The following is a 25,690-nucleotide window of genomic DNA, read 5'->3' on the forward strand; positions in this document are numbered from 1 at the left end:
AAGTAGTGCTAAGACCAAGTCTCAAAGGTTTCCCTCTTAAGGTGCCGCAACATTCATTTGGCCCTACTTTCTGGGGAGCCCAGATTGTGAGCCAAGGTTATTCATCTCCCTCCCTCTCCGCCTTTATTTGGCTGGTAAGATTGACACCCCCTCCTTTGACATAACCACAACCACATCCTCTTTTCATTCCTAGGCATGGCCATAAGGCCCCTCAAGCTGGCACCATGATGACCCCTGATGGTACCTTTGAAAAGTTCCAGCAAAGATTCCCTCCAAACTCCATAATGCAGAGAAAACTGTTTGCTCTTCCTGCTCAGTTCCACTTCACATTGGCTTGCCCATTTAATGGTCCTTAATATAGATGAGGTTTCCTTAGTTCCTGACCCCACCCCAATCTTAGTGTAAAGCAGGTTGTGGCTTCTCCTCCTACTTGCCCATGAAGCACACGGCCCAGTGCGTCATCCACTCCCCTGCCCTCTACAGGGCTGTGGCAAATTCAGTGCTTCCCTCCACCCCACATAAAACCCACATTCTCCCCATGCCCTTGTGACCCTTCTCCTGCTTTCTGTTCCAGAGCCAAAGGATTCCCATTTCACTGGGCTTTGTGTGGTGCCTCCTCTTGCTCCCATATAATTCCCTTGAAGAATCTGTGGTGTTCTTAGTAGATTCCATAATCACAAAAGGTAATTAAAACTGCCAGAGTCTAATTAAACCACTTAATTAAACACCCCTTTGGCAGCAGCTTGTGACTGCAGAGCCAAATAATCACAACTGCTTGGGTCTCTCCTGCAGAGCCTCCTCCCTCAATTCTTGGGGCAGGAATAGGCCGTAAATCAGAATAAAAGGAATCAATACTCACTCTTTGGGAAAAGATAATCAAGGCCAAGCAATCTGATCACTAAGCATTGCAAGGACCAGCCTTAAACCAGAGTTGGGCAGCCTGCAGCGTGGCTCCATTCCTACCTATACCAGCCCTAGGGGAAGCTGGCATGACTGTGGGATCATGCCTATGGATCATGTGCAGAGTACCTACAACAGGCCTCTGGTGCTGAGGCAGATGCAGGCATGCAGGATGGCCGACCAGCATTATTCTGGTGTGAGATGAATGAGGGTGTGGGGCTTGTCAATAAACTCATAAAGACCCACAGCCCCATAATGGCCATTCAGAAGGGAAAGGCCATCTAGGAAGCAAACAATTGTGACCCTTATTGATAATTGCATTGGCTCCCAAAGCTATTGGCACCTCAAATCAGCTGGGCAAGGCAGGGCCCACTGGGAGCAATGACTGAAGGAGCCAGCAGGATCCTTCCAGAGGGAGGATGGAAGCTTGCCCGCTCCTCACACAGGGCCATTTTGCCAAATGAAAATTGACATTTTGGACTGAACTTTGTGACCTCCCATCATTACGCTAATGGCCTCCTCTGAAGCAGAATCTCTGAGGTTGGGCTTGGGAGTCTATATGGATTCCTTGGGTGGGGAAACAGGCAGCATTGGGCAACAGAGGCTGTCTACACACACAGCTGAATCCAGGCAGGAGGAGGTTGGAGAGAGAAAGGTGCTTCCTCTCATTCTCACATAGGGTGGCCATTGTTGAAAAATAAAGGGCAGAGATCTGCATAAAATTTGTACGGATGCAAAACACCACCACCACTACTGACCTGTGTTTTGGGGTGGATGAATGAGGGGACTCAAACATCCTCTTGTTTTTTAAAAAAATCACCTTGTGCAAATATCACTACACACACACATATATATTGAGATGCATATAGCTAAATGCACCCCTGCATATACATCACACACATTGTGACACAGTGTTTTGGTTGCAATGTGTAGATGTGTTGTGCGAGCACTCCCCACGTTCCTCCCAGGACTGGAAAGAGGTTAGTTTAGAGAGCCAGTGTGGTGTAGTGGTTAAGAGCGGTAGTCTCGTAATCTGGGGAACCGGGTTCGCGTCTCCGCTCCTCCACATGCAGCTGCTGGGTGACCTTGGGCCAGTCACACTTCTTTGAAGTCTCTCAGCCCCACTTACCTCACAGAGTGTTTGTTGTGGGGGAGGAAGGGAAAGGAGATTGTTAGCCGCTTTGAGACTCCTTAAAGGGAGTGAAAGGCGGGATATCAAATCCAAACTCTTCTTCTTCTTCTTTAACTTCCAGTTTGCTAGTAAAACTGAATTACTGTGTTGCAAAATGATGCATGTCTAAAAAGTGTGTCACCAACATGGAAAGTTTGGAAAGCTCTAGTCTATAGTGTAGACCAGTGATTCCCAACAAGGGGCCCGGGGACCCCTGGGGGTCCACAGAACATACCCAGGGGGTCCATGACCCCTTTCCTTGCATCCCCCCAACTAATTTTTTGTCATTTTTGCATTGTAATATCACAGATTTTATTGTCTGATTTAGTGCTGTGTGATTTTTCAATATATTTTGCCAAAATCCGTTTTGAAATCACACTGAGTTGATGATTTTGACCTGGCAATATGCAGCAATACATGGCTCCTGACGCAAAGGATAGCAGGGCAGCCAATTTCAAGGCACCATATCTCACGATGATCTCAGCCAATAACAACACTGATCTACCTTCCCCTCATGCTGAGGGGAAACAGGGCAGCTGATTGCCCTCACTGCAAGGCACCATAGCACTACCTTCCCCTGGCACTGAGGCGGAGCATCTTTTCTCAGTCAGCAGGAAAGCAACAGCAGCCACAGTGGACATGCATCTTTGCTGGCTGCCATCACTGATAGCGGGTTGATGCACCCAACCCCCACTTCCATTATATTTGCCTGATGTTCTGTGATGATTTGGGTGGTAATTCTGCCAGGAGGCCCTCACAAAAGCAAAAGTATAAAATGTCAAACATGCTTTTGTTTAGCTTTCTTTGCTGATTACTCTGTAAGGACCAAGTTACAAATGTAATAAATGGGTCAAAGTCTACTGGCTGCTATTGCTTTGGTATTCTTGGTTGTATTGCCTCTGTCTTTTCTCTGACCATCTAGCAATCTCTTTAACAGGCTCCTGCGCCTTCTGTGGTGTGTGGGGATCCCTCAAAGCTCCCTGCCTCATATATATTTTTTCAAAAATCTGGCAACCATGAAGGGGCGACAGCTTCCCTGTTTTGCGAAGTCCACTGGGGTCTGACAATTTAACCGGCACCAGTCCAATTTGCCGAATCGGGTTCAGACCCAAAGGGAAGTTCTGGGCTCTATCTCTGTCCTGTGTCTGCCCAGTCACACCAGTACTGACTGGGGCTCCTCAGATTGGGAATCCAAAGCAAGGGGGCAGGCTCTGTTTCCATCCTCTTTACTATCTCCAGTATAGCCACACCTGTTGCCTGCAATCGATTGTTATGAAGTGACAGGGGTTCTTCAGGAAGCAAGGGGACCATTCTTTTCCCTGCACTATCATCGGATTGGCTGCACTGACATTGCTAAGGGAGCAAGCATTCATAGAAGGTGGCCCTTGTTTCCTTAGCTTGTTAGAGGCAGAAGGATTGCCAGGGAAACACTCTTCAGTGAGGACAGTGGGAAGAGAGGGACCGGGACACAAACCACCCCAGAAGGCTATAGGTGCAAATAGGAGGGATGGAATCCAGATGGTATCAGGTGGGAGAGCTGTCATGACAAAGGCCATGGTCCCAAAATGTGCCCACGTTCTACCACAACTCACTGGGGAGAGATGAAACTTGCTGAAAGTATAAAGAGCTTCTAAGAACGGTGCAACCTGTCTGGGATTTGACATTTCCCAAGGAAGTTCCCGCCTCCATGCCAGCAGGTCAGGAACATGATGGAGGGTTAAAGATGGGTCAAACACCATTGCCTGAGCCATCACAGTTCACCCTGTGTACAATATTGTGACTTTTGGTTGTTCCACATCCTTTCTGCGGTTCCTTTGTGGAAACCGCTTACACTGGGGTTCTGTTACAGGACGAGCTAAGTGGAGATTTCCTCATTCTGCTTTGCCCCTTTTCAGCACAATTTTTGGTGCTCGTGTAAGTGGGAGTGCATGTGTTGAAGGGAACCCAAGCAGGGCTGAGCTGACACACTCCACATGGCAGCCCCAGCCTACCTTCCCCAAAATTAATGTGCACATGTTGGGGCAGGGATGGAGAGGGCAAAACAAGATGAAGAACAGAAGCAGAAATATTTTGTTACTGCGGTGAAGGAAAGCAAGAAACACACAGCAATGGACACACAGGCAGAGATGGTACTTTCCTGCAACATCCTCCTTGTCCCCATAAAGCTGGGTGACTGTTAAGAGTGAGTTGGGTTGCCTGTGGGGAGAGGAAGAGAAGAAGAGGGATGGGTGGAGTGTTGAGGGTAGAAGGAGAGAGAAACACACATGACACTCCTCACTTTCAGGGTGATTTGTAAATCCCTCCTTATAGAGCACACACACAGCAAGGCACACATCATCAAGCTACTTTGCTATTTTCTTGCATTTCTCAAGCCCTCTTTGTAACAATAAGGAACTGTTAGTTACTGGAACTGGGGAGGATTTTTGTTTGGGGGGGGGGGAGAGATTTTAAGAAAATAAACAGTCATGGAAAAAGTGTTTCCCCACTTTTTGCCACTGTTTTATTTTGGGAAGATATTGGCTGTAAGTTAAGGAAAGGACAGCGCCCGCCCGCCCCCCGCTTCCCTGAATGCCCCTCAAGTCATCCCAGGGTGCCATGGCCTACTGGCTGAAAACCAATGCTTAGGGCACTTGCCATAGCGCCTCTAGTGGCTGGCCCATTTGACAGCTAGCACACTGACTTAAAGGCCACTTTTTTGTTTGTGAACTCACGTGTGGGTTTCTGTGTTTGTGGATGGGTATTAATGCACTAATGTACATGCACTTATTTCATGCACATATTTCTTATATCACTCTGATGGAGGCAATGTGTTTTGAGCATTTCTGCAGGTTATTAATAAGCAAACCTTTAAAGACCATTCCATCTTATTCCAACCCTATGACTCTATTACTTTATGATCTCACCTTTTTCTCTGAGAAGCACAAGGTGGCATACATGGTTCTATCTCTCTCCTCATTTAATTCCTATGACAACCTTGTGAAGCAGGTTAGGCTGAGAAGCAGTGAGCTTCGTGGCAGAGTGTGTATGTGGGGATTCGAACCTTGGTTTCTTCCAGGTCTTTGTCCAATGCTCTAACCATTACTAGCTACCTATATCCCCAAAATACATTTGGATCTTCTAGGTTGAATGTTGTTGTTGTTTTTAAATGTCTCACTTAGAAGGTTAATATTTGCCATTCTTTCCTGCCACTCTCTGGACATATATGTGGTCCCCCAAGCCCATACAGATGTTTCTGAAGCCTGTAATCCTGACAAAGGACTTAACTTAGTGTTAAGGAAAAATGGGTTACATAAAGACGCCTGATCTTCTTAAGAAAGCGAGGGTGGCCCCCCCACCCTGCCCTGCGGGCATATTGTACGCCAAACAAGACTAAAAGAGGGGCACGGAGGCACCAAGGCCACTTGGCAGATGTCTCTCCTTGGAAATCCAGTTTTATTTTTCCTGATTTCTTAATGTCTGGTGGAGAAACACCTGCAATATGGACAGGGACTGATTCTCAGAATCACAGCCTTCCTTTTATTTGGAGAGGTCCTTTCCCTTTAAAATGGGAGCCCACATCAGGACTGAGCTCAGATATGTGCCTCTGTCTGTAAAGCCTGAAAAACACACTTCTTGGAGGCTTCCTGTACTAGTGAAGAAAAGGACCCTTCAAGCGCTTGGCACAACCCCTTTTCTTCTCCCATCGTTAAGTGTAGCTGCACGTACACTTTGGAACCCCCTGCCAAAGCAGGTGCCTTTGCTGTACTCTTTTTGTCATCTGCTAAAAACATTCCTGATTAGATAAGCCTGTCCAGATACTTGGAAAGCTGATGCGAGTTTTAACCTGTTTTCTAGTGTTATAACTCCTTTAACTGAGCTGGCCTGCGTAAATTACCCCAAAGAGTCCCACAGTCCCCTGGGGAAGGTGAGGGGTTTGGTTGCTGAAGCAGTCACTCTTGTAGTTTTAATGAAAAGCTTTGATTAAAAACATTGGGAGCATTATTATAGCTGGTAATTGGTCTTACTTTCTGAAGAAATTATATGAAAAGAGAATTATTATTTCTCATTTTGAGCTGGGCAACTGCTGGGGTAAGGGTGTGTGTGTGTTATGGCACTGGTGCCTCCCTTGCCTCATCGTGGCATCTTCACAGTCCTTAGTGCTCTCAGGAGCAAAGCAGAAAGCACAAGAATAGTTGTGCAAAGACTACAAAGGTGTCTCACAAATCCATCACCATGTCTGAAGCTTTTGTGGACTCCATCTCATCAGGCAAATGTGGAAAGAGAGAGGAATAAACAATAGCAATTTCCTCAGGGTCCCTGGCCACACCGGTGCCACCTAACAGAGAGGAAGGACACTGTGTACCAAGGCCACACAGGGAAGGCTCCAATCACCACATGGCACAATCACCAGGAAGAAGTCTTCCGCCAACCAAGTCACACATAAGAACATAATAAGAGCCCCGCAGGATCAGGCAAATAGCTCATTTAGCCAAATATCCACTTCTCACAGTGGCTACTCATATGCCCTAAGCTGGAAACCCACCAGCAGGACCTGAGCACAAGTGCACCCCTCAATGGCTTCCAGCAACTGATATTCAGAAACAATACAGAATCCAACTGCGGAGGCAGATCATAGCCATGGTCATTAGTAGCCATTGACAGCTCTTTTTCCTCCATGAATTTGTCTAATCCTCTTTTAAAGCCATCCAGGTTCATGGTCATCACTTCCTCTGGTGGGAGTGAGTTCCACAGTTTAACTATGTGCTGCGTGAATGACTTCGCCCCCTCTGTCCTAAATTTTCCAACATTAAGCTTCATTGGATGTCCATAGATTTTCAGTGTTATGAGAGGAGAAAAACTTCTCTGTCCTTATCATTCATACACTTCTATCTTGTCCCCACTTAAGCATATTTTTTTCTAAATTAAAAAGACCCATTAGGGTATTGCTCCCTAGCTTCTTGATCATTTTTGTTTCCTCTTTCTCTGCACTTTGAGGTGTTCATCGCTTGAGTAATTACAAGTTGGTAAGAATGACCTCACACCATTTAAAAACAATACGAGGGTAGATCCCCACCTTTGAGGAGCAAATTTAATTATTTCCCTTTTACCAACCCTATTGGAAGGAGCTATCTTCTTGCTAAGGGCTCCTCCTAATGGCCAAACATCAGAAGCACGCACAACAAAGAATTCCTCCGAAAGAGCTCCAGGGAAGGTTTTATGGGGTTGGAACAATGAATGTACCTTACTGTAAACAGGGGAAGATATACTACGAAACTAATGAAGCTCAAGCTTCTGGGCCCTAATCCTGGAAGGGCCCCAGAAGTGACCTTAGTCCACATTGCTTAAAAAAAGTAAGTCTAGTAGACCCAATTTGAGTCACATGCCTAAAAAACAATAAGACGTAAGAATTTTTTATTTACATTGGTGACTTTGACATGTGACATAATCCAGTAAATTACAGCATTATTTTTTTTAATGGACATATAGTACTTTTTTTAAAGTGATCTGTTGTGGAACAACCCCACTGAAGAAGATAACAGTGGTTACCCAGACCTTGTTACTGGTTGCAAAGGGCCCCAGAAATGTAGGTCTGCCACTGACTTTAAAAGCTGTTTTGAAAATAGTTCTGCTTTGTTCCATAAGGGAGCATAGGCAAATAAAACCCGAGGTCCCAAGTCATATGCTACTCAGGAATAAAGGGCTCCTCAACAGTAAGGGCTCTCAGAATACCAGCAGCTGTGAGCAGGTGTGGGTGTGGAAGGTTATTAGTCCTTATTTTGAGCAGGTGTGGGTGTGGAAGGTTATATTAGTCCTTATTTTCAGCACCCCAGTTGCTAGAACACCATTAGTTTCTAGCTCCCTGTAGGTGGAAGAGGGCCTTTTGTTAGACCTTGCTCAGAACAGATCCTCTCTGTGTCTGGACTGCTGTCTTCTGCTGCTGCTCCAGGATCATATTTCGGACTGAGATTGCTTGTGCCTGATTCTGTTTTGCCTCTGACTTTACAGGTTAGACAGTTGTTTTGTAATTTGGTTTGGTACCTCGCCACACATTGTACTAACTGAAGTAGGACTGACCATCTCCTGGCCTAACCTACTTCACAGGGCTGTTGTGAGAATAAAGGGAGTGGGAAACCACATAAACATCATTGAGACTGATGGTTGTCCCTGGGGATTCTTCCTCTCTAACCTCCCCCTCCCCACACATCCAAGTGGTAAATAGGTGTGCATGAGATGTTTGCCTTTTCCTAAGGCCCATGGCAGTGAGGGAAGGGTTAAATGCTCCCTTCTCAAGTACTATCCCAATTAAATTTAGAGCTCCTGTTTTGAAGATGTAGAGTTGGCATAACTGGTGACAAAATCCTGAGTTATCAGAGGTTCACTCTCTCCTCTCCCACCTCACCCTAGCTTGGGCTCAGGTGTCCAGAAGCCCCTTTCCTGCTATTCTGTGGTTGCTTTGCTAAGCAATGCTGCTCTTATGAATATTCCAGCTGGGTGGATTTTGTTGCTGCTAAGCTGCCACCTTTTGGAAAGGTTTGCTCATTATGCTGTCCAGCATTTCTCACTGCAAGTTGTTCCCACCTGCTCTTTCCCTTCTGCCTCTTAGTGTTGAACCCTCTTGTAATTCATCACTCCTGGTGATCCAGTTTATTCTTACTGTTGATTAAATTAGTAAATGCAATCACAATCTGAAGTGATTTAATTGAGAGGATTTATTTGAACATGACAGTTTAATGCATGTTTGATAAACTATTATAAGGTTTAATTTTGATTTTGCATAATTTAACTTTTAAATCTGCACAGGAGGGTCCCCCATCAACTATTAATGACCAAAATAAACTCTTTTAAGATGCATATATTTATAATTTATTTTGAAGACCAGGTTTTTGCCTCCTTGGTGTTGTTCTAGTGACAAAGTGACAAATATATTGAAATTAATATTTGGAGCTCTTCAGCGGTGCTATAAATCTTTAGGAATGCATACGATTTATTAAAAGTTTGGAAAAGAAGTACAAGTTAGCATTTATATGGCAACAAGTGACAAACAAATGTGTGTGTTTGTCTTCCCAGGTGACCATCAAACACCCTGTCCCTTGCCAGCGACCCCTGGGGGCACGGCAGCTCCCTTGTCACAGGTAGCAAAAAGCACAGCACTTCTGCTTATATAAATTCAGCATTAACTTCAGTAAGGGTAATTCCATATATAATCTACAATTACTATTTTTTGCAGTGTGGTGGATACTGCTTGAAGAGGTTCCTTGAACATACGAAAGCAATTTCAGGTAACTATTTGGGCTAATTACAGCCTTCATTTCATTTTTTACACACATGAATGCAGGCCAAAACCTCCCTGGTGATGACTTCATGCCATGAGAATGCAGCAGTTGGTGTGTGTGTTATCCATTCATGGCAGGGAAAGAAAATTTCTTTTTTTTTTCTGCATAATTTTTATTGTTTTTTAAATCATAACAAGAAAGTAAAACAATTTACGCCTTGTTATCACAGATTTCTTTCTATAAGACTTCCTTCAGCTTCCCCTGAAATCATCCATACGCTAATTTAACAAATTCACACAAATCCTAGCTTATATTGACATTATTTTCTCTTTCCTTCTTTTTCTCTTTAGACAATATTCCAACCTTTTCACAGAGCTTTTTTAAACCCAACTAGCGTTATCTGACCTTCACTTATATTTTCCAGATATTCCACAAATTTCCCCCAGTCCTCAATGAACCTTTGGTCTTTTAAATATCTAATTTTCCCCGTCAATCTGTCCATCTCCGCGTATTCTAGTAGTTTTGCTCTCCATTCCTCAAGCGTCGGTATGTTCTGTTGTTTCCAATTTTGGGCCAATAGGACCCTTGCGGCCGTTGTTGCATATTGAAAGAATTTACTATCATTGTTCTTTATATCACTTCCTGCTAGGGCTAGCAGAAAAGCCTCCGGCTTTTTCCCAAAGTTATATCTTAATATACTTTTCATTTCATTATATACACTTTCCCAAAAGCCTTTGACCTTTCTGCAGTCCCACCACATGGGAAAGAAAATTTCATTAATACAGATGATTGGCTCCAGAAGTGGGTGTTTGCCCACCATGACAATTTATTACTAGATGGCCATGGGCCAGGCCTGGTCTCAATTATTTCATTATGTACATATGTACGGCATATGTACATATGTATTAAACTCAATAATATGTACGGCATATGTACATATGTATTAAACTCAATAATAAACTAACTTCTCTAGCAGGGGTGGGGAATATCAGGCCTGGGGCCAAACAATCTAACCCTTGGCACGAATGACATGCCTATGCCAGAGCACCCCCTATCTCCTAAGTGCCCTGCTCTGCACCTTCCTCAAGTGCTTTTGCCAGGCTTAGGGTGGTTCCCAGGAAATTTGCAGGACAAGCAAAATATCCCGGGCAGTGTGGGAAGCCACATATTACCAGCAACTGAATTTATGTGGTTACAGGTAGGTAGCCATGTTGGTCTGCCGTAGTCGAAACAAAATAAAAAAATTCCTTCCAGTAGCACCTTAGAGACCAACTAAGTTTATTATTGGTATGAGCTTTCATGTGCATACCAATAACAAACTTTGTGTTTGAAGAAGTGTGCATGCACACGAAAACTCATACCAATAACAAACTTAAAGGTAAAGGTAAAGGGACCTCTGACCTTTAGGTCTAGTCATGGCCGACTCTGGGGCTGCAGCGCTCATCTCTTTATTGGCCGAGGGAGCCGGCGTACAGCTTCCAGGACATGTGGCCAGCATGACTAAGCTGTTTCTGGTGAACCGTAGCAGCACACAGAAACACAGTTTACCTTCTCGCCAGAGCGGTACCTATTTATCTGCTTGCACTTTGACGTGCTTTTGAACTGCTAGGTTGGCAGGAAATAACTAACTTAGTTGGTCTCTAATGTGCTACTGGAAGGATTTTTTTTATTTTGAATTTATGTGGGAGATGGAAATAAAAATCCAGTGCCACAGATAACAGCATAACAAAATAATGGTTGATTTCCCAATCCTATGGAAAAGGGCTTCTTTTACTACAGTTAAACAATCGACAGGGCAGTGAATTTCCCTAATATGGGAGTTGTTATCGATGGGATTAGTTGCAAAAATTGAGGAAAAAGTGAAAAAAGGAGAGCTTACAAGGGTGAGCATCTGCGCCACTCCAGATGTTGTTTACCCCAGTGGCTCCCATCAGCATAACCGCTGGAAGGCTAGAGACCCCATCCTGCCTTTAATTTTTCCAACTTTTCCTTTCCAGGCAGGAGAAAGTAAATCAATTGTATGTTCACACTATGCACCGAAAGCGCTGAGAGACCACTTTAAAGAGCCCTGGCTCCCCCCTCCCCGCCCCCAGAATCCTGGGATCTGTGAGCTGCAGTTTGCAGAGTGGTTTGGCAATCAATCCCTTTTCGCAAGGAACTCCGGGAATTGTAACTGTAGAGCCTCGTATGCATCTCCAGTACCTTACACAAACTACATTTCCCAGTATTCTTTTCTTATGGGGGGGGAGGTGCAGAACCACGACTGGCTTAAAGCAATATGAAGCCACTTTAATGCACGTCATTGAATGTAGCCCAAGGCCACAGCAAGGCCTTGGACTTTCCTCTCCGTTGCTAGGTAACCGCTTCCCGGTTCTCACTTCCGCCTTGGAGGCCGCGGCGGATTGGCGCCCTGCGATGACGCCATCGGCCCGCGCGGCTCTTTCCTCGCCGCTGCTCCAAAGGAAGGAAGGCAGAAAAGCTGAGGGTACGAGAGAGACAGATCAGTCGTGGTGCCGCCGCCGTCCGTCCGTCCCTTCCTCCCGTCCCTCCCTAGCCATGAATAGTCTCCGCCGCCTCCGCTGGTCCCCGGTGAGTCCACGGAATGCCCCGCGGGTGAGTGTGAGGCGGGAGAGCCCCGATAATGCCTGGAAGGGTTGGGAGTGGTAAAGGGCTTCTGGAAGTCCCGACGGCGATGGTGTTTCAGCTGCATGTGGACCCGCTGCCCTCCTCCCCGTAGTGAGAATCCCCACAACAGCCCTGCGGAGTAGGCTGGGCGGATTCGTTGGGGCTTGCCCGGCTTCTGCCTGCCGCGCGCCATTCTCCCCCCCCCCCCTCACCCCCACGCAGCCAAACAAACGGGTGAATGGATGACCGGCCCTTTGGGCAGCCTGCAAGAATTGAGGCCGCCTGCCTTTTTCACGGCAAAAGGAATGCCCCTTCCTGGCGACTGCTGATGACTGAGCTGCTCTGTGGGTCAGCTGCCCAGCGCACCGTCCATGGGGTCACCAGAGCACCAGGCATGCTCCTGCTGTTGCTGAGTTTCCCTCCTTTGCCTGTTCGCTCCTGTGAATGTCGGGCTTAAGGAAGGCCCTGCAGAGGGTGGCAGGAAGCATCTCTGGTTTGGTTAGTGGTAGAGCGTGGTCTGCAGGTAGCATCTCCTCCAGGTAGGGCTGGAATCTTGCCTGAAGCCCTGGAGAACTGCTGCCAGTCCATGCGGGTGGGCAAGATGGGTCAATGGTCTGACCCTGTATTGGTCACCTTCCTATGTGTGATAGCTGACAGAGAAGCACAAGGCATCTTTTATGTTATACTGTACTGGTAAATTCAGATGGAAGACCTTTGTAGAAATTTGTTGTAGTCGTTTAGTCGTGTCCCACTCTTCGTGACCCCATGGACCAGAGCACGCCAGGCACTCCTGTCTTCCACTGCCTCCCGCAGTTTGGTCAAATTTGTAGAAACAGATGGTGCTTTTTCCCCCTGGGGATACGCAAAGGTATGCAGTACCAGCACCTTTTTTCCTAGAAGAAAACCATTGGTTAAAAGTGTGGCATTTACTGTAAAAACTTCATGGTGAGTACCAGCACTTTTTTCTCTAGGTGAAAAGTGCTGCTTATCAATAAACCCACATCTGAGTGAAAGAAATTGCTACATCATAGCAGAAAAGTTGCCTAGTGAGAAATAAGATGCAGACAAGATTCACTCATTTATGCATTAATTGTTTATATTCAGACATGCCACTTGAGTAGAGGTCATCTTTGCTTCCTGGGATTTACTTGTGCGGAATAAATCACAGCTTGCATGAGTGGGAAATCTGAGCTGGATTCTTGATCTGAAGCTGTAGTGCGCAAGTGGCAAAAGAGGGTTAGTGACCTTCATGAGAGGTCATCGAGCATGATGATAATAAGCTCCCCAAATCCACATCTTGTTCATCTCCACATATAAGGTATACACAGAGATTTTAAATTGATGACTGTGTTCCATATTGTAAGTGGCAGGTAGGGGCTATGCTGTGGAGGCAAAGTAGTTTAAGAAATTGTTGTGCTCAGCTGTGGTATCTGGAAGACAGGATACCCTATGCTTTAAGAACAAAGATGCTATGTCAGTGATTTTTAATAAACTAAGAAGGTTCCCCTGGCTCAGCAGAGGAATAATTCCTTTTCCCTTTCTTGGGTCAAGAGTCAAATGCAGATAGTTTACAGTGTCCTTGGAGGCAAGGATACTTTTGTAGGAGAGAAGTGCAGTCAGAATCTACCACTGACTGGGCTCTTATCTTGTATTTGTATTTGTTGCGTCAGAGTGTTTAGGAACATTGTGTATTTGTCTGGGCGAATTTGTCTCATAGTTAACGTTTTTCAGTTACTTTCCTTTCACTGTTGTCAGATTGGAGCTGTGCATGGCAAGTAGGCAGTGGTCTGGACTCATTGCTGCAGTGTGGATAGTGAGTATTAAACGTGTCTTCTGTGATGAATCCTCTGTGCTCTCATCAGCTATCTGGAGATCTAGTGGGTGGGATTTGCTGCAGGGGTGTTAGGCAGGATTGATTGATCACAAAATCAAGCCCTCAAACATCCCCTGGTGTAGCAGTGAAGCCATGGGCTTAAAAAAACCCCTCTCATAAAAAGCCTCATAGCTTGAAGTACTACTGTGTGTTTAAAACATGACAGATGCAGGGGAAATGTTACAGGTAGCCTCTCTGAAAGGGTCCTTCCAGATGCAAATGAATGTACATTTTACATACGTGATGGTGTATTGTATGTGGGCTTTTCCCTGTACCTCTGACAACATGTCATATGTAAAATGGCCTTTTAGAATTCTCCTATTACAGAAGTTACCATCCGGGTTCTTGACCAGCCTCTCTGTCCACCTTCCCTTTTTTTGTCACCCGGATAGAGCTCTTTCTGGTCATACACTCCCTGGCTTTCCATCATCCAAACCAACCTACTTCCTTACCAAAGCTAAACTGTTTTTTGGCATTTTATTGATGACATTCTAGTCTAGTTGCTGATTTTTTTTTTTTGACTTTGCAGCAACTCAGCCAATGGTTTGGGATTCACCATCTGTCAGTTTTTAACCTACTTATGTGGTGTGAGAATTTTGCGTAAGCTGTTCATCTGCGATTCTCTTCCTAATGTATTAAGATCTCCATAGACTTCCCACCAATAGTTGTTCTCTTGCCCTTGTTCCATTAGAAATTTTCCAGGCTTGGCGATTGGCCAGGAAAATCTTAGAGTGAGTTGATCAGTTAAAATCTGGAAATGTTTTGGAGCATTCATGGGCCAGGCCAGGTTGACTTTATAAGAGCAGCCTGCACAATCAGACCAAAGGTGGTCCATCTAATCCAGCATCATACTCTCATGGCCAACCAGATGCCCCAAAGAGAAACCTGCAAGCAGAACTTGAGTGCAACAGCGCTCTCCCCACTTGCAATTCCCAGCAACTGGTACTCAGAGGCATACTGCCTCTGACAGGAGAGGGAGAACATTGCCATTGTGACCAGTAGCCATTGATAGCCTTGTCCTCCTTCATGACTTTGTCTTGTCTTTATAATTCATCCAGGTTGGCCTCCTGTGGGAGCAAGCTATAGTTTGCACTGTGTGACAGGTGGCTCTGGGTGACTCTGCTTTTGGCCGCTGTCTGGGAAGCAGCCTTTTGGCCAGCATGGGTGCAGATGGGTCCTGGTTTGGAGCCAGTCTTCCAGCCCTCTCCATGGTCCTCCTTGCCCTCTCAGGTTTTTTCTCAACCTGACTCTCCTTCTGTTCCTTCCTGCAGGCAGCCTCCATCCCGGCAAGTGCTTGTGCTCCTGGGTCGCCGGTCTTCCCCTCCATCTCCACCTTCACCTTCATGGATGCTGCCTGGGTCCTCCCAAGCAATCCCTGCTCTCTGGCTCTGTAGAAGGTGGGGTGGTGCCTGATGCCTGTCATCCCCATCCCGCGGCGGGTCCGCTCTTTCCATGGCCCCCACACAACATGCCTGCACTCTGCATGTGGGCCGGTCAGGACCACCCACTTGGTGCGCACCAAGTACAACAACTTTGACATCTACCTGAAGTCCCGGTGGATGTATGGCTTCATCCGTTTCTTGCTGTACTTCAGCTGCAGCCTGTTTACCTCCATCCTGTGGGTGGTGCTGTCAGTCTTGTTTTGCCTCCAGTACCTCAGCATCCGGGTCTTTCTCCGTTTCCAGTATAAACTCACCATCTTCCTGCTGTTGCTGGGAAGGAGGCGTGTGGACTTTAGCCTCTTCAACGAACTGCTCATCTATGGCATCCATGTCACCATGCTGCTGGTGGGGGGGCTGGGCTGGTGCTTCATGGTCTTTGTGGATATGTGAATAAATAAAAAACCAGTGCATGTCGGTCAAGGAGGCATGTTGGACTCTAACTTGGGTTAGGTCTTGTATGTGTGAATGCGTCCTCTTCTCCCTCACTTTGTCCTGCTGCTGAGGTTTATAAATTAATGGGTACTCGCTTAGAAGTAAGGATTGGAAGTTGACTTGGAAATTCATTTCTAATTCTTCATTGCCCTTGGTTGGTAATATGTGGAAAACAAATCGTATTTTTATCTGCTTCATTTTTTACCATAAGCACCTGCCATATGTGGCCAATGGCCCATCTAGTCCAGTGTCCTGTCCTCACAGTGACCAGCCAGATGCCTCATTGGGAAGCCCACAAGCAGGATTCAAGCACAAGAGCCCTCTCCCCTCCTGTGGTTTCCAGAAAATGGTATTTGGAAGCGTTGCTGCCCCCAACTGTGGAGGCAGAGTATAGCCATCATGTTTAGTAGCCTTGTCCTTCATGAATTTGTCTAATCTCTTTTAGATCCACCCAAAAGCCATCTTTTTTGGAATCTAATGGTATTTAAGTGGGCCCTGCAACAAATTGTTGCAGTCCATTCCCACCTCTTAACAGAGACCAGCCAAGATAACCTGCAGGGTACTCCGTTCCATCCTCCTCTTGTTTTCTTTTCCAACTAGCACTAAAAATTAGGTGGCCACTAAGCATGCTGAATCCTCATTCTTAAAAAGTATGTGAGGTACTTCTGCGAACTTTTGGGGGCTCTTTCCTCCTGTTGCTCAGTGGCTGTTCTTCAGTCTTTCCTGAGTTTGCTCTTGGAGGCAGGGATGTGTTGTGTGCTTGCTGCCCCCAATGCCATTCTCAGGGCAGCCCCTCAGGATCTCAACGGCCTGTTGCCATTCCACTGCAGAGTTCTTTTGCTCAGACTATTGAAAAAACATATCCTTCATACGGACAGTTGTGCACTTCCATCCCTGTATCTTGGCTGAGGGATGTAAAATACAGAACTCTGAGGAACTGTTTGTTTCAGCACTATCATTTATCTATTTTATTTCAGAATTTATAAACTCCACTGGTGTACAAAAAAATAGAATATAAAACATAATACAAATCTCAAAACAATGAAAAATGTGAAGCCAACAACAATTAAAAGGCACAAAAATATAAGTGACCAATTTGGGAATGCTTGGTGGGAAAAACATTTTTTACAAACATTGGAAACTGAACAGTGTTGGGTCCTGCTTTCCTTCCAGAGGAAGAGAATTCCACAAAGCTAAGAGCATGTGGATTGATGCATTCTTGCCTCTCGTTCTGAGATTTCCTCTCACATTAGCCACCCCTAGTTCCTTTCAGGGTTACAATGATTTCCAGATTAAAGCTGAAGATGGACAGGCCTAGTGTAGCCAAGGTAGGTGAATGGTGGAGATACCAACAAGGGTCTCCCAGATTCAGCTCTTGTCTCTGCCATGGGTTGCCAAGCAGCCTTAGGCTAGCCTCGGCCCCCTACAACACTGGTGTAGTACTTGCCTACCTCACAGGGTTCTTGGTATAAAGTATGGGAAGCACTCTGAAGTGTGTGTTTTTGCCAGTGTTGAGCTGTGTGTTCCTCCATTCTGCAGCAGGAACCAGTTTTGCATTTGCAGAGTGATCCATTGACTCAGAGTCCTGGAGAAGACTAGAAGAAACTTCTGCAGCTCTGGAGAGGGAGAGGGAGGAGGAAGAGAGAGCTTTTCCTTGGTATTCCATTTAAGCAGCAAAAAGGTGGAGGAAAGGTGGTGGAAGAGCCTCTAGGAACATGGACTTCTCTTGGAGGAGAGAGTTGTGGAAGGAATCTGCCTTGTGAGTTGTTTTTTGGGGCTTCATCTCCTGTTCAGCTTCCTGCTGCCCATGCTTTGGACTTTGGTCATATTTTGGGCTAGCCTTTGCTTCCAGTCATAGTTTCAAATGGACAGGCTTTCCCCAGTGGTGGGTCTGCCAGTGTTGCTGTCTGAAAGTCATTTATGTGCAGCAGGATGCCAGGCAGGGATGGCAGATTCCAAATGCTGGTTTGCCAGCTCCCTGGGGCATCTGGGTGGGCCAAGAACATGGAACCCATTTTATTTTGGAAAGGGAAAGTGAGAGAGACATGTTCCACCTCCTGGGATGTGATTTGTCACTGGGTTTCAGTTCCGGAATCCTGGGCCTTTGCCATCTCTTTCAGCATCTGCCTTTGGTGGCTGTCACTGCCTCCTGTGGGAGTGAGTTCCAGAGTTTAACTATATGTGCCATGTGAAGAAGTCCTTCCTTTTGTCTGTTTTGAAGTGTTTTGCTTCTGTCTTTTGCTTGGTCAAAGAGTTCCTGTAGTTCTTGGACAGGGTGTGAGTGGGAAGGAGAATAAAGATCTCCTTCATTTCTTCGTGTGCCAACCCTGTGACTTTGCTTTCTCTCTCTCTTTCTCTCGCACCAAAGCAAAAGATTCTGCACAGAAAATGACTTACGGACAAAATTATTGCCCCAAATCATATTGCTTTGAATTAATTTCTTTGTTTTCTTCCGTGTCTGGGGTCTACCTTGATATATAGTTACATGGCAGTTTTAATCCAGGCTACAAATAAGGATTATTTTCTTTTTTAGAAGGAGGAAGCTGTTGTTTGTATCAGTAGATCTTGCAGGCCCAGGACCATTGTAACCAGGGAGAGGAAGCTTTTCTGTGGTGTGGGATGCCTGATATAGGACATATAGCTGCTGGGGGTCTTGAGGTCATGGTTGAGGGGCCAAGAGGAGTGGAGAGTAAACTTTTGCACTTTGGATGCTGGTTTCCCTCCAGCTCAGTTTTCTGGAATCTCTTTTATTGAGAGGTTATTTCTGTTGTTGTGAATCAGAACACATTGTAATAAGGATACCCAGCTCATTAAAGTGTCCAACATAGAGACTGGACTCCAGCCATCTCCTGAGGCCTTTCCTTGGCCCCAGTCCCTGTCCTGTGACACATCCGTGCCCTTCACCCCCACCCTGCTGCTTTGCTCTTTCTATGCTGTAGCTGCAGCACCATAATTCAAGTTATGCAAATGCCATACTGTGCTGTGACTTCCAAGAAGAAACAAATTAAGACCAGGTGGGGTCAGAAAGAAACTGAGCACTGATTTTCTGTTCCTAGAAATGTGTTCCCTGAAATCTTGAGAGAGGCCAGATAAAAGGGGCCACATGGATGAATGTTTGGTTTTGGGTTTTTGTGTGTCCGCACAAATTCCTAACCAATTGGTTTACTTTAAACAAGAAAGACCCTGTTAATAGCTGGAAGGGCAATCTGGATTACGCTCTAGGAGACATTATCCTACCCATCTCCCTGCCTGTTTCCTGCTGAGCTGGAGAAGAGGCAGGACTCTCAAAGCCCCTGGATTCCAACTCCCATCCTCATCATCTCTGACCATTGGCAGCCCAGCAGACTCCTGGGAGTTGGAGTCCAGCAACACCTGCAGGGTTACAGATGTTCCCCAGCTCTCCTTTACCCCCACTTTCGCTCCCTTGTTCAACTTAGGCCACCTCCTCAAGAATTTGCCTTATTAATGGCTTAGCCATATTCTTTCCAACCTGTGACTAGTTCTCCCTCAACTTCTGCAGTAGCCAGATTAGCTACACAGATGCAAAGGCTCTGTGTGTGCATATGCGTGGCTTGCCGTCCCAAATGTCTCAGCTGATATACATATATATATTTAGAGTATATTTTTAGGCTACCCAACCCCAAAACATTCTCTGGGCAGCTGGCAGTAAATATTAAACACATCAAATATACAAAATGAGTCTTGAAGCATTAAGAATAAACTCAGCGCTAGAGAGCAAAATCTGTGCTATAAACTCATCCTTCTTAGAAGGGTGTGGCCAGAGGATGCCCACATTGTTATAGGCTAAGGAAAATGCCAGTGGGGGTCTCTGGGAACCATTTGGGGTCGGTTCTTCTTACTCACAGCATTGGTTGGCTGCTGAACTTGGATCTGAGAAGGAGGTATTCTCCCCCCCTCCCCCCATGCCAAGCAGGAGTTGCCCAAAGGAGGCATACAAGGCACCATCCAGCCACCTTAGGGACTCCACTTCAGATTTGTGTAGGGTTTACTCCATCCTGGCTAATAAAAGCAAGCCGGGAAGGGCTGGGCAATGCGGACCATTTGGATCCCTTCCAGTCAGGATTCAGGCCTCATCATGGGACTGAAACTGCCTTGGTTGCACTGGCTGATGATCTCCAGCGGGCTAGGGACAAAGGTGAAAGCTGTTTCCTAGTTGTGCTGATACCATTGATACCATTGACCATAACATCTAGGGGAGCTGGGGGCACTGTTATACAGTGGTTCCGCTTCTTCCTGCTGGACCATGTCCAGAAAGTGGTGGTGGAGGATGAATGTTCAGGCCCCTGGGCTCTCACTTGTGGGGTGCTCAGGGTTCCGTCCTTTCCCCCATGCTTTTCAACATCTATATGAAGCCGCTGGGGAGATCATCGGGGTTTGGGCTGGGTGTTAATCAGAATGCTGTTGATACCCAGCTCTACATCTCCTTCAAATCAGAACCAGTGAAGGTCCTGTGTGAGTGTCTGGAGGTGGTTGGAGGCTAACAGATTGAGGTTGAATCCTGACAAGACAGGAGGACTGTTTTGGGGGGACAGGAGGTGGGCAGGTGTGGAGGACTCCCTGGTCCTGAATGGGGCAACTGTGCCCCTGAAGGAGCAGATGCGCAGCCTGGGAGTCATTTTGGACTCAGTTGTCTATGGAGGTGCAGGTCAATTCTGTGTCCAGGGCAGCTGTCTACCAGCTCCATCTGGTACGCAGGCTGAGACCCTACCTGCCCACAGACTGTCTCACCAGAGTGGTACATGCTCTAGTTATCTCCTGCTTGGACTACTGCAATGTGCTCTATGTGGGGCTACCCTTGAAAGTGACTCGGAAACTGCAATTAATCCAGAAAGCAGCAGCTAGACTGGTGACTTGGAGTGGCAGCCGAGACCATATAACACCGGTCCTGAGAGATCTGCATTGGCTCTCAGTACGTTTCCGAGCACAATTCAAAGTGTTGGTGCTGACCTTTAAAGCCCTAAACGGCCTCGGTCCAGTATACCTGAAGGAGCATCTCCACCCCCATCGTCGAACCCGGACACTGAGGTCCAGCGCCAAGGGCCTTCTGACGGTTCCCTCACTGCAAGAAGTGAAGTTACAGGGAACCAGGTGGAGGGCCTTCTTGGTAGTGGTGCCCGCCCTGTGGAATGCCCTCCCATCAGATGTCAAAGAGATAAACAACTGTATGACATTTAGAAGACATGTGAAGGCAGCCCTGTTTAGGGAAGTTTTTAATGACTGATGTTTTAATGTATTTTTAACCTTCTGTTGGAAGCCGCCTAGAGCGGCTGCGGAAGAAATAAATAAATTATTATTATTATTATTATTAACCTTTTCCCAAAGATGTTCCACAATGCAGCGCGTATAAGGTGGCATATAAATAATAAATTATGATAATTTTTCATTGCACAGAGTTGATAGGTCTGTGGGAAGAGACTCTTCTGGGCTTTGTCCCAGAGGCCAGCGGGGAAAAAGATGATTTGCTTTATTCATTGCATCTATTTATATCCTGCCTTCCAAGGCGGCTTCTAAGTTTCCTGGTGCTGCATTTTGGGTCCTTTTCCAGTTTGGGTTGATGTTTTGATGACCTTGAGGCTCTCCTGTTCTGCTGGCAGCACATGATCTGTGGGGGCAAGGAGGGGGCTGGCACCAGCTCAGAATGTTTGTACAGCATTTGCTGCAGTGAGGCTGGAGATGCAGCAGTAGGAGCAGACTCTGTTGGCAGTGGAGGCGGCTGTTGTTCAGCTCTCCTGGAGCAGCGCCAGGCTCTGTGCTGGGTGGCTGGGGCTGCTCTTTGCCCAGTTTAGAGTGCCTCTTTGTTCCTGGCTCCCTTATTGCTGTTGTTTGGCCTCAGGACCTGTGGGTCATGCCCAGCCAAACATTTTGCCTGCCCTCTCCTGGGCATTGGAGCCCTCCCTCTCCCTCTACCCAGGGAGAGAATGGCTTTAAGCAGCTGGGTGGGGTTAGGTGGTATGCTTACTAGGGAAGACTGATATGCCCTGACAGTAAAAGTCCAGGCTGAGAGACTGTACTCCCTTCACTCTGACTGTATTGGCTTAATCCACAACCCAGTGTCCTCTGATAATTTTAGACTACAACTCCCATCAGCCCTAACCCACCTCAAAGTAGACCTATCTTACATGGATTTTGCCATTAGTTGTAGTTTTGGGTTTGTGGTCGGGAACCTCCATGTTGTGGCATAGTCTACCTTTGAGTACCAGACCTTGGATGAAGGCTACACCGGAAGGACCACTGCTGCTTTTGCTCCAAGGCCAGATAATAGACAGACAGCATCAATTATTTGAAAGATTTTGAGATGTTCTCTTCTAATGGCAGGAGCTGTTTGATAGTGAAAAAAGTGACATTGGAAGGTGGTGGACTGTTCTTAGTCGAAAGTTTCTTTAGCAGAGGTTACATGGCCACCCATCAGGGATGCCAAGGGGGTGGGTGGGGTGGACTAGATTTGCTTTGGGGGGGCATTCCAACATCATCCTTGGAAACACACTTCTTTCAGCAGGATGAAAGACCATTATCAAACTTTGGGGCAAGAGCTGGAAAACCCAGATGGCTTGTTGGGGTTGGGCATCATACTTTGGGTGCAAGTTAATGAGGTGGGGGGAGGGGAAGGAATTGCTCATTCAGTATTAGTACCAATATCTATACCTGAGCCAATAAGGAATGCAAAAGCTTTGGCTCCCCCTGCCCCAAATTAGATTTCCGCCTTTTCCTTTTCTTCCTTCCTTAATTTTGTTTGTTCTTTTTGTGACATAGACTACCTGCCTACCTCTGCTTCCCCCCTTTTGTTTGTAATAATAGCATCAGACTTGAAATATGGATGCCTTCTGAAATATTTCCTGTCATGCCATCAATCAGATATATATTTACAGTCATTCATTAAACTAGAGTGTACATTTCATCCCTTCCTCCTTGGAATATTAATGCTGCTTCTGGCTGAAATGCTGTGTGAATATTCAGGTGGGGTTGAGGAATCAATCCCTGCACCAGCAATGATGTCACTCTGAGCTACAATCAAGCATTCTGTTAAAAAAACCAAAACCCAATTGGCATTGCAAAGTCCAATGTATATTGATTGCTATAGGGGAAATCTACAAGGAGGAGGGGAGAGAGAGATTTTGGCTTCGCTTTTTGTAGTTGAGGGCTGATGCTCTGGTTAACATTCTGGGGTTTTAAAGTAATATGATAACCTTGTAATAAGGCCATATGCTGTGTGTGTAGATGGTCTGTGACTATCTTCCTAAGACCATGCAGAGCTGAGAGCTGTCTTCAGAGGATTGTCTTTCTACTGAGGAGAGAGCATAGCACAGCAGTCTTTGGCTGCAGTTGGCTTCAATGGCCAAGGCCTACGGTACTTTGCCCCTCCCTACCCAGTAATGGGGCCTCTTCTCCTTCCCCATTTTTTGAATGCTATACAGTGGTACCTCGGGTTACATACGCTTCAGGTTACAGACTCTGCTAACCCAGAAATAGTACCTCAGGTTAAGAACTTTGCTTCAGGATGAGAACAGAAATCGCGCGGCAGCAGCAGGAGGCCCCATTAGGTAAAGTAGTACCACAGGTTAAGAACAGTTTCAGGTTAAGAACAGACCTCCAGAATGAATTAAGTACGTAACCAGAGGTACCACTGTATTTGCACTCCATGTATGACTCCTGCTGTTGATTGGGAGCCCACCTCAAGTGTTGTTTTCTTCATTTTCTGGCACCCATTGCATCAAATGTTTTGGGATGTGTTAGGGTGCTTGATTACAAATTGGAGGCTTGTTAAGTATAAAGAAATTGAGAGTCTGAAGAAGCTCCAGGTCAAGGCAGCAGACAATCTTATCATTGGAGGACCAAATAGGAATCCAAATGCATCTGGAGATCTGCCCTGGATCCACCAGGACCCAAACGTTTCTGTGTTTATAATTAAAATGTCCCCCTGCATGTGGAAAGTACATTTAGGTACCATGTCAATGTGAATCTAGGGCATGCTCTCTCTACATGTAAATACAAAATCTTTTAAAAATATAATTTTACAGTGTATTATTGTGACTCCACACTGTTTCTCTAAACGCTGGGTGTTAATGAAATTCCTCATCCTTTAGCAATTTTTGAAGCATCACATTATTTTTTAAAAAATCCTCTAGCATGGCAAGTAGCTTGAAATGCAGAAATGTCTGCACTGTGGAAATTGAGGGAAGAGGCGCTTGGAGGCATCCTCTCCTGAGGAAGACCTTTCAGAGGGGCTGATCTGTACAATTCTTGAAGCAAAACCAGCACTAGATTCAAGCCCCACATTTCATTGTCATTAGAACTGAAGCTGCTTGTCCATAGTTAGTAGCACCAGGCTGAGCTAGTGGGCCACACAGTTCATTGTCTTTCTATTTACATTCCAGTCATTTTTATTCTTCATCTTCTGTTTGATTTAATTAATAAAATAAACCAAAGATAAGGAGCATAAATAAATCCTGTAATGGAAGGCTGAAAGCAGCATAAGTTGTACATGATGCTTGAACTTACTGTTCTAAAACATTACAAAAAATGTCTATTTCCCCAAGAACCTGTTAGGCTGGTTTGCATGTATCCTTTTTTTGATATGTTAGCTTAGTCATATGAACCAGGTTTTCTCAGTCCATTCAGACATAGTAGGAGATAAGTATGACCCTCCCAATTTTTAGCTATTATGTTCTTAGCATTAGTTAAAAGGTTAAACACTATTTATTCATCACTTTCTGAAATAACATATTTTAGATAACCAATCAGAAATATTTTAGGTTCTAAGGGTTTATGATATCGAAATATATCACATATATTATTAGCCTGATCAGATTTCTAGAGTATTTCTATTTGAGAATAATTCCAAAAATGTATATATAGTCTGCTTTATTTAATCCACATCACCAACATTTATCTGATCGTAAGTAATTATTTCTGAATTTTTATCAAGTCATGTACCGTATTTTTCCGTGTATAAGACGCCCCCATGTATAAGACGCCCAGTTTTTGGGGACTCCAGATTAAAAAAACACCTCTCAGCACTACCTGTGTATAAAATGAGCCCCAATTTTAAACCTTTTTTTGGTATAAAAACTTAGTCTTATACAGTGGTACCTCTGGTTATGAACTTAATTCGTTCCGGAGGTCCGTTCTTAACCTGAAACCATTCTTAACCTGAGGTACCATTTTAGCTAATGGGGCCTCCCGCTGCCGCCGCACGATTTCTCATCCTAGGGCAAAGTTCTTGACCAAAGGTTCTATTTCCAAGTTAGCAGAGTCTGTAACCCGAAGTGTTTGTAACCCGAGATATCACTGTACACAGAAAAATACAGTAAATTACCATGTGCATGTCTACTTTTCTCATTTCTGGCCCTATGCCCAAGTGACCACCCCTGGAGGCTGCCTGGATGGGGCAGGGGACTACCCAGAGGCAGAAAAGGGACAAAACAATTGGGGGGGGGGCTTACAATTGCTGCCTCTTCCTCCTCTGATTTAGAAGCAAAAGATGGGTGATGGAGGTCATAGGATCCACCCCCCTCCACAAGGCCTTCCTGGTGCAAATCTTGCTATCTTTTTGATGCCAAGTAAGCACTTTCCTTTGACGGAGTGGTGATGGTAGTTATTTATTTATTGCTTTTCTATTCCACCTTTTCTCCAAAGAAGTTTTTCAGCTTTTATTATTTTTATTTTACTGTCTGGTTTTATATTGTTGTAAATCCATATATTTCCATGACACATCAGTATGTTAACATTTTAATTAATAAATAAAGGTGCTCAAGGGTGCCTATACACTTTTCCCCAATCCTCCATTTTATCCTCACAACAACCCTGTGAGGTAAGCTAGGCGGTGAGTGTGGATTAAATAACTCACCTTATTAATTTCTAGAGGGTAATAAGGTTTTAAGATGATGGAGATAAAGCAACTGCTAAGTTTGGTTTTAAAAGTTGTACCCTGCATGGAAATGTGGCTCTTAATTAATCTGGGATCTGGCTTTACTCT

General features: G+C 45.5%; 2 protein-coding genes across 3 annotated transcripts in view; both read left to right on the top strand.

Annotated features, from left to right (window-relative positions):
- The first annotated feature begins 10,334 nt into the window (after positions 1 to 10,334).
- NACC2 (NACC family member 2) overlaps positions 10,335 to 25,690 on the top strand; it is a 61,445-nt gene continuing 46,089 nt past the window's right edge. Inside the window, exon 1 of one of the 2 annotated variants that reach the window (XM_079961342.1) lies at positions 10,335 to 11,913. The gene's annotated coding sequence lies outside the window, so the exon portion shown is untranslated. Of the gene's footprint in view, positions 11,938 to 25,690 lie in introns of both variants that reach the window. The other variant, XM_079961339.1, reaches the window with a different exon arrangement.
- On the top strand, positions 11,791 to 15,704 carry TMEM250 (transmembrane protein 250). Its single transcript, XM_079961541.1, has 3 exons — positions 11,791 to 11,937; positions 13,705 to 13,762; positions 15,094 to 15,704. The coding sequence occupies exon 3, from the start codon at positions 15,235 to 15,237 to the stop codon at positions 15,652 to 15,654; it is 420 nt and encodes a 139-aa protein (XP_079817667.1). The 5' UTR covers positions 11,791 to 11,937; positions 13,705 to 13,762; positions 15,094 to 15,234; the 3' UTR covers positions 15,655 to 15,704.

The sequence above is a fragment of the Podarcis cretensis genome (assembly GCF_951804945.1).
Source record: "Podarcis cretensis genome assembly, chromosome: Z".
Taxonomy (NCBI): Eukaryota; Metazoa; Chordata; class Lepidosauria; order Squamata; family Lacertidae; genus Podarcis; species Podarcis cretensis.

Excerpts from the sequence above, each read along its gene's own strand:
- TMEM250 (XM_079961541.1), top strand. The coding sequence starts at position 15,235 with ATGCCTGTCATCCCCATCCCGCGGCGGGTCCGCTCTTTCCATGGCCCC.